This window comes from Acyrthosiphon pisum, unplaced genomic scaffold (assembly GCF_005508785.2).
Source record: "Acyrthosiphon pisum isolate AL4f unplaced genomic scaffold, pea_aphid_22Mar2018_4r6ur Scaffold_21966;HRSCAF=25449, whole genome shotgun sequence".
Lineage (NCBI taxonomy): Eukaryota > Metazoa > Arthropoda > Insecta > Hemiptera > Aphididae > Acyrthosiphon > Acyrthosiphon pisum.
The window spans coordinates 276,682-288,687 of record NW_021771488.1 but is presented as its reverse complement, the minus strand read 5'-3'; the positions used below and the strand labels follow the sequence as shown (position 1 = coordinate 288,687).

General features: G+C 29.9%; 1 protein-coding gene across 2 annotated transcripts; it reads right to left on the bottom strand.

The window, feature by feature from the left end:
- Positions 1-6: 6 nt before the first annotated feature.
- On the bottom strand, positions 7-11,788 carry LOC100572197. 2 transcript variants are annotated; one of them, XM_029492630.1, is made up of 3 exons: positions 11,575-11,788; positions 3,593-11,189; positions 7-3,070 (listed from the first exon to the last, which is right to left on the bottom strand). In XM_029492630.1, exons 2-3 carry the CDS (start codon positions 11,085-11,087, stop codon positions 42-44), a joined length of 10,524 nt encoding a protein of 3,507 aa, XP_029348490.1. In that variant the 5' UTR covers positions 11,088-11,189; positions 11,575-11,788; the 3' UTR covers positions 7-41. The 2 variants fall into 2 exon arrangements, with proteins under 2 accessions (XP_029348490.1, XP_016664898.2); XM_016809409.2 differs by having other exon boundaries at positions 7-11,189.
- Between the last annotated feature and the right edge of the window lie 218 nt (positions 11,789-12,006).

Below are 12,006 nucleotides of genomic sequence, written 5' to 3'. Positions count from 1 at the left end.
GACTGTAACAAAAGACTTCATTGCCGTAGTATCATTTTTGATTACTTTTGGTCTTCTAAAGATCCTATATCGTGTATAGTTGAATAACTAATTAATGTAGCCGATTCATTTTCGATAGCTTCTTCTACTTGTATCTCTTCCTCTACAGACGCAGTGGTAGTGCCAATTGAAAGTACATTTTCCTTTACACTTATATGTTCTATCGATTTTTGTTCTTCTTCGAATGCTGCTGATGTAGCAATTTGTATTCTACTTTCGATTGCTTTAAAATTTTCTTTCACTGCTCGTCTGTTCACCGTTGTATTTAAAGTGTCAATTGATGTTGTTGGTTCTGTTTCTATATCAGTTAATATTTCATATCCCTTTAATTCAGTTGCAACTGAAAAATCAACCAACAAATTATTTTGAATTATTTTATCTACTTCATCCATCTGATCCTCGAAAGATGTATTTTCAATTGATAATAAAGTTTCATTTTCTGTTTCAATATTTATTTTCATTTGATTCTTAATCATTGTAGGCACGGAATCGATATGTAATGGGTTTTCATTTTCACATAAATATTCCACATTTAACTGTTCCTCTATAGATGTGGTAAAAATATCAATTGGTGTGATAGTTTTATTATTTCGTTCGACGTTCACTTTTGTCTGTTCTTCTGCAATATTCGCAACACAATGTATTGGAGTTTGAGCTTCATTTTCAGAACAATTTTTTACGATCTGATCATCTACAATTGTAGAAGATGTATTTATTGTTAATTGTGTTTGATTATCTGTATCAATGTTCACTTTACTTCCTTCCCCTGCCATTTCTGCTAATGAATCAATTAGTGTTGGAGTTTTATTTTCAGTAATTGTTTCAACTATTTGTTCCTTAATAGATTCAGTTAAATTGTCAATAAGTAATAATGTTTCAATTTCTGTTTTAGTATCAACTTTTATTTGCTGCTTTATGCTTGTAATTGAAGAATCTATAAATGCTGCATGTTCATTTTCAGATACATGCTCCACCACATTTGGTTCATTTACAAATGTTGTGTTAGTTCCAGTTGGGAATAGAGTTTCTGTTTTGGAATCAATAATTGCATTAATTTGTTTTTCCACATCTAAAAATGGAGAAAAAGTTGGTGTTGAATATTCGTTTTCTATAATTTTTTCCTCTAAAACTACTTTTACAGGCGTTATAGATTTATCATTTTGTAAAAGTGTTTCATTTTCTGTATCAATATACAACTTTGTAGATTCACCCAATACTTCACCCGATGAATGACTTGGTGCTGGAGATACTTCTTTAATAACTTTTTCTACACTTGTTCGAACGTCTACGGGTACAGAAGAAGAATCAGTACATGATGTTGTTGCGGTTTCAGTTATATCTGCTTCTACTTTTGGTTGCACCGTTAATTCCTCGGCTGATTCAATTGGTAAAATTGTATCATTTTCTGTATCATTATTCACTTTCGTATTTTCCCCCAGTATATTAACTGAAAAATTAACCTGTGTCGGAGATTTATTTTCAACTATGTCTACGCCTGTTTGAATATCTTTGGTTATAATGGAAGAATTAGTGATTGATATTTTTTTTGTTTCGTTTATATCTTCCACTTTCTTTATAGATTCCATATCTGATTTAATCGGTAGTAAAGTTTTGATAAGTTCATCGATTTCTTTCATTTCTTCCACAGAACTAGTGGATGTATCAATTTGTAAAAGTGTTTCATTTTTTGTATTTACTTGCACTTCTTTACCTAAAGATTTAATTTGTGAAAGAGATTCTTCTTCAATAATTTTTTCCAAATCTGTTTGAACATCTACGGTTAAAGTGGAAGAATCAGCAGATGCTGTTTTTGTGGTTACAGTTATATCTTCTTCTACTTTTGGTTCCACCATTGATTTCTCGGTTGAACAATTTGATAAGAGTGTTTCATTCTCTGTAACAATTTTAGTATTCATATTTTCCCCCTCTACTTCACCTAAAGAATCAATTAGTACATGGTCAACAATTTTTTCTGCATGAAATTGAATGTTAATTATTTCAGTTGAAGATTCAGTACATGATGTAATTTCAGGTTCAGTTATATTTTCAATTTTTGGTTCCGCAATAGATTCCACAGTTGATTCGATGGGTAATAAAGTTTCGTTTTCTGTTTTAATGTTCATATACATATTTTCCTGCACTAGTTCACCTAAAGAACTAATTGGTGACGGAGATTCTTCTTCAATAACTTTTTCCACATCTGTTTGAACATCTACGGTTAATGTAGAAGAATCAGCAGATGCTGTTTTTGTGGTTACAGTTATATCTTCTTCTACTTTTGGTTCCACCATTGATTCCTCGGTTGAACAATTTGATAAGAGTGTTTCATTCTCTGTAACAATTTTAGTATTCATATTTTCCCCCTCTACTTCACCTAAAGAATCAATTAGTACATCGCCAACAATTTTTTCTGCATGAAATTGATTGTTAATAATTTCAGTTGAAGATTCAGTACATGATGTGATTTCAGGTTCAGTTATATTTTCAATTTTTGGTTCCCCAATAGATTCCACAGTTGATTCGATGGGTAATAAAGTTTCGTTTTCTGTTTTAATGTTCATATACATATTTTCCTGCACTAGTTCACCTAAAGAACTAATTGGTGACGGAGATTCTTCTTCAATAACTTTTTCCACATCTGTTTGAACATCTACGGTTAATGTAGAAGAATCAGCAGATGCTGTTTTTGTGGTTACAGTTATATCTTCTTCTACTTTTGGTTCCACCATTGATTCCTCGGTTGAACAATTTGATAAGAGTGTTTCATTCTCTGTAACAATTTTAGTATTCATATTTTCCCCCTCTACTTCACCTAAAGAATCAATTAGTACATCGTCAACATTTTTTTCTGTATGATTTTGATAATTAATTATTATGGTTGAAGATTCCGTACATGATAGGATATTAGTTTCAGTAACTACAGTTGGTTCAATTTTTATTTCCTCTATAGACTCTTTTGTTGATAAAATTGGTAAAAGTTTTTCATCTTCTGAATCAATATTTACTTTCGATTTTCCACCCACTTCTTCAACTGAAGAATTAATTGGTGTTGGAGATTTTTTTGCCATATAATTTTTATTATTTGTTTGATCGTCTATCATATTTTCAGTTGAAAATTCAGTGCATGATGTGATTTCAGTTTCAGTTATATCTTCAACTGCATTAGGTTCCTCTACAGATTCCATGGTTAATCCAATTGGTAAAATGGTTTCATATTCTGTATCCATATTCACTTTCGTTTTTTCTCCAATTATCTTACCTGAAGAATTAAATAATACTGGGTTAACTACATTAAGCTTTTTCTCTATGTTTGTTTGACCGTCTACAGTGAAAATGCAGGAATCAGTATATTCTGTTATTTCGGTTACAGGTATATCTTCTACTACTTTTGGTTCCTTTTTGAATTCCATAGTAAATTCAATTGGTAATACAATTCCAGCAGTTGCTTCTATTGCCTTCCTATCTTCCACTGAAGAAGTAGATTTTTTTACTGGTAATATTGTTTCATTTCCGGTATCAATATTCATATCAATTTTCTCCACCACTGCGTTACCTGAAGAATTAATTGGTTCTGGAATAACTTCATCAAACTCTTTATCTATAGAGTCTTTTGTTGATACCATTGGTAAAAATGTTTCATCTTCTGTATCAAAATTTACTTTCGATTTTCTGCCCACATCTGAAGAATCAATTGGTACTGGAGATTTTTCTGTCATATATTTTTGTTTATTTGATTGAACATCTATCATATTTTCAGTTGATGATTCAGTGCATGATGCTATTTCAGTTTCAGTTATATCTTCAACTGCATTAGGTTCCTCTACAGATTCCATGGTTAATCCTATTGGTAAAATAGTTTCATATTCTGTATCCATATTAACTTGCGTTTTTTCTCCAATTACCTTACATGAAGAATTAATTAGCACTGTGGGCACTTCTTCGATTACTTTTTCTAAACCTGTTTTAGTTTCTACGATTATAGATGAGGAATCAGTACATGCTGTTATTTCGGTTACATTTATATCTTCTACTACTATTGATTCCTCTTTAAATTCTATATTTGATTCAATTAGTAATATTAATTCAGTAGATCCTTCTATTGCTTTCCTATCTTCCACTAGACCAGTAGATGTTTTAATTGGTAATACTGTTTCATTTTCTGTACCAATATTTACTTTCGATTTCCCACCCACTTCTTCATCAAAGGAATTAATTGGTGCCATAGATACTTCATCGGTCACATTTTCTACATCTATTTTAGTTTCTAAGTTCAAAGATGCAAAATCAGTACATAGCGTTATTTCAGTTACCGTTTTATCTTCTACTACTTTTGGTTCCTTGTTGAATACCATAGTTGATTTAATTGGTAATACAATTTCAGTAGTTCCTTCTATTGATTTCCTATCTTCCACTGAAGGGGTTGATGTTAATATTGGTAATTTTGTTTCTTTTCCGGTGCCAATATCCATATTAGTTTTTTCCGCAACTACCGCTCCTGAATAATTTATTGGTTCTGGGGTAACTACATCAAGCCCTTTCTCAGCATCTGTTAGAGCGTCTACAGTTAAAATGCAGGAATCAGTACATGATGAAATTTTGGTTTTTGTTATATTCTCTACTGTTTTCGGTATTGTAATAGTTTCCATGGTCAATTCAATAGGTAAAAGAATTTCATTTTCTGTATGAATATTTACATTCGATTTTCCACCCACTTCCTCATCTGAACAATTAATTGGTGCCTTAGATCTTTCTTCAATTACTTTTTCTAAATCAGTTTGAACGTTTATAGTTGCATTGGAAGGAGCAGTACATGATACTATTTTTGTTTGAGTTATATCTTCATTTATTTCTGGTTCTGCTATAGATTCAATTGTTGATTCAGTTAGTAAAATTGTTTCATATTCTGTATCTATATTCACTTTCGTTTTTTCTCCAATTATTTTAGAATTAATTAGTTCGGCGGGCACTTCTTCGATCACTTTTTCTACACCCATTTGAATTTCTAAAATTACAGATGAAGAATTAGTACATGATGTTATTTCTGCTACAGTTATATCTTCATCTTCTTTTGGTTCCTTTATAGATTCCATAGTTGATTTCATAGTTAATAAAGGGTCGATATGTCCATCTTTTTCTTTCTTCTCTTCCATAGACCCAGTAATTGAATCATTTGGTAATAAGATTTCATTTTCTTTATCAATGTTATCATTCATATTTTTCTCCACTACTTCACCTAATGAATGGATTGGTGTCGATGATTCTTCTTCAATAACGTTTTTTATATCCTTTTGATTGACAACAGTGGAAGAATCGGTATATGATCTGATTTTTATTTCAATTATATCTTCTTCTAATTTTGGTTCTTGTATAAATTCCATTGCTGATTCAATTGGTAATACAATTTCAGAAGTTTCCTCTATTACTTCTTTTTCTTCCACATAATTAAGCATCGGTAATAATGCTTCGCTTTCTGTATTAATGTTCAATTTAGTTTTTACCCCTACAATTTCACTTAAAATATTAATTGGTGTTGGAGATGGTTCAACAATTACATTATCTGAATCAATTTGCTTGTCAGTAATTTCAGTTGATGATTCAGTACAATACGGTATTTCAGTTGCTATAATACTTTCAACCAATTTTGGTTTCTCTATTGTTTCTATTGTTGATACAATTGGTAAATGTGTTTCAGTTTCTATATCAATGATCACTTTGGATTTTCTATCCACTTCTTCTTCCAAAAAATTAATTGGTACCGGAAGCGCTTCTTGATCGAACATTTTTTCTGCATGATCTTGATATTGTATTATTTTTGTTGAAGATTCAGTACATGATGTGATTTCAGTTATATCTTCAATTCCGTTTGGTTCCTTTATTGATTCCGTAGTTAATTTCATAGGTAATATAGTTTGGATAAGTCCATCTGTTTCTTCCTTTTCTTCCACAGATCCAGTAATTTTATCAATTTTTAAAAGTGTTTCATTTTCTGTATCAATATTCAGAACTACTAATTCACTTAAGACATTTTTTGGTGCCGTAGATTCTTCTTCAATAACTTTTTCCACATCTGTTTGAACATCTACGGTTAAAGTAGAAGAATCAGCAGATGCTGTTTTTGTGGCTACAGTTATATCTTCTTCTACTTTTGGTTCCATCATTGATTCCTCGGTTGAACAATTTGATAAGAGTGTTTCATTCACTGTAACAATTTTAGTATTCATATTTTCCCCCTCTACTTCACCTAAAGAATCAATTAGTACATCGTCAACAATTTTTTCTGCATGAAATTGATTGTTAATAATTTCAGTTGAAGATTCAGTACATGATGTGATTTCAGGTTCAGTTATATTTTCAATTTTTGGTTCCACATTTGATTCCACGGTTGATTCGATAGGTAATAAAGTTTCGTTTTCTGTTTTAATGTTCATATTCATATTTTCCTGCACTAGTTCACCTGAAGAACTAATTGGTGACGGAGATTCTTCTTCAATAACTTTTTCCACGTCTGTTTTAACGTCTGTGGTTTCAGTCGCAGAATTAGTACATGATGTTGTTTCGGTTACAGTTGCAATGTTCATTTTGGGGTTTTCCATGACTACTCCCGTTAAAGTATTAATTGGTACCGGAGATTCTTTTTCAATAATTTTTTCTGCATTATTTTGACCAATTGATGTTCGAGTGTTTGTTCCTGTATTTATTACATTATCATCTAACCTAACGTAGTATGTATCCGATCCGTCGATTTTTATATTTACTTGTTCATCCACAATTGCTCCCAAAGAATTCATTGTTGGGCTGATTTCACTTACGGTTACAATGTCTTCTTCTATTTGTTCATGTACGATAATTTCTAATGCTTCAATAGGTATTTTATTCTTATTGGTTACAAATTCTACCACAATTTTGCCCACTAAAGGTGCCGTAGAGTTGTCAATAATGGTAGGAGTCTCTGCTTCAGTACAAATAAGCATCTCATCAACCTTTTTATCAGGTTCACATTGAGAATAAATTAGTGGTGTAGATTCAATTTCTGTATGTTTTTTTATAGGTTTTTCCACTACTTCCCCAGCCGAAGAACTAATTGATATTGTTGTCTCGTTTTCTGTATTATCACAATTAATTTCATTTACGGTCGATTCTAGAGTTGTCACCTTATATTTTGGATTTAATGTTTTATGTAAGGTATTTTTTTCTGTTTTTGATTCCATAGTTTCTTCTAATATATCATTAGAAATTGGTTTTATTTTTACAGATTTATTTAGATATTCTAATGTTTCAATTTCAGTATCAGTTGGTATAGTTTCATCTATAGTTTCTCTTTTCTCTAATCTTATATTTTTCATGTATAACTTGTTTGGGGATAAGGTTGGTTCTGGTGTATTTTGTAATTCCCTTTTTGTTTTTTCTGTATCACATGTTGCTGGATATTTAGGTATCGTTAATATTTCCATTGCATCTAACTTATCTAAGGTACTTAATATCCTTAGTTTGAGAATAAATGAGTTATTTTCAATTAATTGTATTTTTGATGGGATTAATACTGTTATAGCTGTATTTGAGAACTGTAAGTCTGATGTATTTATTCCTATTGTTACTTTTGCCGCATTTTTTGAAACTTTTGCATTAAGTGTTGGTATGCTTTGTGAATTTGATTTATCGAAAATATTCTCAGCTGGCGGTGGTAATTCATATATAATATCTTTTTCTATAGTTACATCATTAGCACTACATACTTTTGTTAACCCCGGCGATTCGATTTCGGCTTGCATTGATACACTTTCTGTTGAATTTGATTTCGTACTTGTATTTTGTACAACTTCATTTAAAGTTTCTTTTTCGACCAAATGTGGTATTTTTATTACATTTTCCGTAAACTGTAATTTTACTGTTTCGTATTCATTTTTATCGTCTATATTTTCCACTGCATCAGTTTCTTCGGGTATATTAATTGAGTCAATGATATCTATTGTAGTTTGAATTTCTTTTGAACTATTTTCTTCTACTGTTACAAGCTCTAAAGTATTCATTATCCGTGTTTCTAGTGTTGGCCGAAGTTCTATGAATGGAGTTATAATTTCTGTGTTGTGTGATTTTTGAAAGTCTTGCAACGCTTTTATTTCTACGGCGTTAGTTTCTACAATTGTATCATTTTCATTTACATTGATTGTTTGTATTTCTTGTTTGCTATCTGTGTTTGTATTTTCTATCTCTATATTATCAAAGTCATTTATTAATGGGATTTTACATTGAGTTGTAACTGTTACTTCGTTTTTAGGTAATATTATTTCATCTGTATTTTTAATTATTGTAACACTTGGTATTTCAACCAACACAGCCTCTAGATCTTGTACTATTTCATCATTATTAATTTTCTTTAGTTTGTCATCTTGGGTATCGTTGTCTATTATCATGTTTTTAAACTCAATGTCTATTTGTTGGTCATTTGGGTGATTCATGGCTGTATTTACAAGTGTTTGAAGTTTTATTTCACCTAATGTATGTGCATACAAACCATTTGGATTTATTTTTGTTTTTATTATATTTTCAACATATTTATGTAGATGGTTATTATCCGTTTTTTGTTGGTCTAATATTATTTCTGTACTATTAGTGTTGTTATTAATTTGAATTTCATGTAAATTATTTGTTAGATGTTTATCGTGAGTTTCAAAAGTTGAAGTATTATCTGTATTTAATAAATCCCTATTTAAATATAATTGTGTAATTTTTTCAACCATTTTATTTTTGAAACTGTTTAAAACAGGTTCAATTGACTTTTCAATTATTAATTTTTGTTTTTCATTCTGGATCAAAGTTAATGTAACATCTTTATAGGATATATTATTTGTCTGTTCTTTATTATCTTCCGATTTATATTCTGTAGTCGCTAATGTAACTTCCTTTGACGCTAATACTATGTTATTTATTACAGAACTTTGAATATTTGTATTTTCATCCGGGAAAATAACGTTATTGATTTTGAATTCATCTGTTACCAGTTCACAATTTGTGTTTTTATCAAAATTAATTGTTACTAAATTACTTGTGTCTAAAGGTTTATTACTCTCTTTACTTACAGGATTCAATTCTTTATTGAGATTTTCATGAAACTGATTTGTTTTAATTAAGTCTATACTATGTTCTGAGGATTTCTGTAAATGTTGTCTATGTATTTCCATTTTACTATCTGATTTATGAATGGTGTTATTATTAAATTGATTGGAGTGTAATACATTATCTTCATTAGTTGTTGAATATTTTATTTTCATTATTTCATTTGTAGACAATTCGTTGTTTTTGCGTACTGCAAACTGTTTATCTCTCGTATGATCGGCGAATGGTACGATACTATGATCGAATATTTCATCTTTAATCGTCTCATCTATTTTACTATTGTGTTTATTTTGTTTTATCATTAATTCTTTAGGCATGTTATTGATATTGCCACATAGTTCATCAGAATCATTATCTATTGATTCAATTTCATTTAGATGACTACATTTTATGTCTTTATCGATTGTACCAATGTGTTTTATTTTTGTTTGACCATTAGTCAGTAAATGTTCACTATCATGTTCATTTGTGGCATTAATGGGCTGTTCAAACATATTATCTATATTAATATTTATGCTAATTGGCTGTGCAAGAAGAGTTTCAAAGCTTGACTGCATTTCATTTGAATTGTTTTTATGTGTTATGTTTATATCCCTAGGAAACTCGGAAATTATTTTTAACACTTGTATGGAACATTTTTCACAAATACTATTAGTTATTTTTGTAATAACACTTGCAAAAGGAGTATTAATATTGTATTGTGCCGAATCAATAATTTGTTGAGTCACAGTATCATTTGGATTTGATTCTATCTCGTTATTGTCCATTACAACTACAGTTTTTCTGTCTTCATCATCAAAACACGATACTTCATTTTGTATACATGGTTCGTTGTCTATGCATTTGATTTCGGATTCATATATTCTAGTGGTAGGGTCTAAAAGTTTTTCAATCAGTTTATTTTCGTCCATAAGTTCAATTGTTTTAAACGTTTGATTGTGTTTTTTTACATTATGTAAATTCTCAATTTTCAAACTTTCCACCAATACACTGTTTGTAGGTTGTAAGCGAGTTGATGATACATTTTTTACCTCAGGTATATCTTTTGTAATTCCAACATGTTCATTGAACTTTGTCATGGGCTTCTTTATTCGCTCACTTTCAGAATCTATAGTATTTATATCACTTGCTTTACTATTTTTATAGGTAATATCTACGTCATTCCAAAAGTTTTTGTCAGTGGATTTTGTTTTTGAATGAATTTTAGGTACATTTAAATCACTGACATAAGTATCATGGATGTTGTAGGTTTCAATTTTTGGTAGAATATTCGAATACTTTGGAATTTCATTGATCATATCAGCTTCCGAACTTTTTTCGGATATGCTAGATGTATTTTTATGAACCCTTTTTTTGAAATTTACACTATTTGATTCAAATTTTGTGACAATAGACATAACGTCTGTTCGTTTAGGGGTTTTTTCAGATTCTGGAAGAATATTTTTACAAATAGATGGTTTGCTGGGTTCAATGACAGGTATACTATTGTCACATGTTTCAAGAGATGACTGTTTAGATTTAGAACACTTAGTTACTGGTTTATATTTCTTTGTGCCTAACCGAATTTGAGATCTAGAATTTGTCGGGCTTTTTTCTACTGATATGTAGTATGGAGAGCGGCAAATGGATAAACTGTTTCGTACTAGAGTTAATGTATACACTCCTTCTGCGAATGGTGTGTAAATAACTTTGATTCGATCTTTATCATAAATATAGTCCATGGGAATTGATTTTGGTTCAACAATATTTGCAGGGTTTTTGCTTAATATTGTGATTTGACCAATTTCACCGTTCCGTCCATTGAGTCTAATTGAGATGTTATCAAAATTATTATCATATTTTGAGTACAAGTAAAATTCTGATTGACGTCCAACAGTTGCAGTAATCAAACCTAGGCCACGTGCAACATAAGAGTCATCGACTAAGTTCTCCATAAATTGGTCGATTTTCGTTTTTTCGTTGCGAATTTCATTAGAATTCAACAATTGAGCACTTTTAATGAAACTATACACTTTTGGTTCATCCTCTGCAATTATCTAAAAAAAAAAAAAATTTTGTATAAGTTAATAATCTATTGCATAAGAATTTTATTAAAGATATATAAAATGTATTATATTATACCTATTATTATTTATTATTTATATGAAAGATATTTAGATATCTAAACATTATTTACATACATCCATACAGATACCTAATAATTATGTAAATCAGGTTTCAGTTCTATTTAAATATAGATATAATTAAACAAGTACAGTTTCCTTATATAACACTATCCACAAACGTATTTGTGTATTAAATTTGTATAGGTATACGAATAATTAAAAAAATGAAATAAAATAATCAGCTCTTTGAGTGGATATTAAAATATAAAACTGAATGTGAGTATAATTTTTTTAATACCTAATTTTTTAGGCTTACCAGAGGAATGTCAAAGTGTTTTTGTATCAATCCTTGCACAGTAATAACATTTTCCGGTACATTCTTGTTATTCAGAATTGATTCAGATGATATTGTCGTATCTGCTGTCACAACAGTAGTAGTTTTCTGTCCATCTATATAAAAATAAAAAATAACTAAAAAAGGTTTACTTATTGTGTATCGAAATACTACCTATACAACAAAATCTTGTAAGTTTTAAACATTTCCCAATAACCGAATTCCTCTTTTATTGGTTTGAGTATTTTTTTTTTTATTAATGGACATTCAACAATGAAATTTAGTCTCACATCGAAAAAACGATCTACCATTTTATTTGACTATTTGTTATAATAACACGTTTGTGTTTATCTTTGTATGCCTTATATATTTTATGTTCTGCTTATCATTCATGTCCAATACAATATGTAAATA

Excerpts from the sequence above, each read along its gene's own strand:
- LOC100572197 (XM_016809409.2), bottom strand. The coding sequence starts at position 11,087 with ATGGAGAACTTAGTCGATGACTCTTATGTTGCACGTGGCCTAGGTTTG.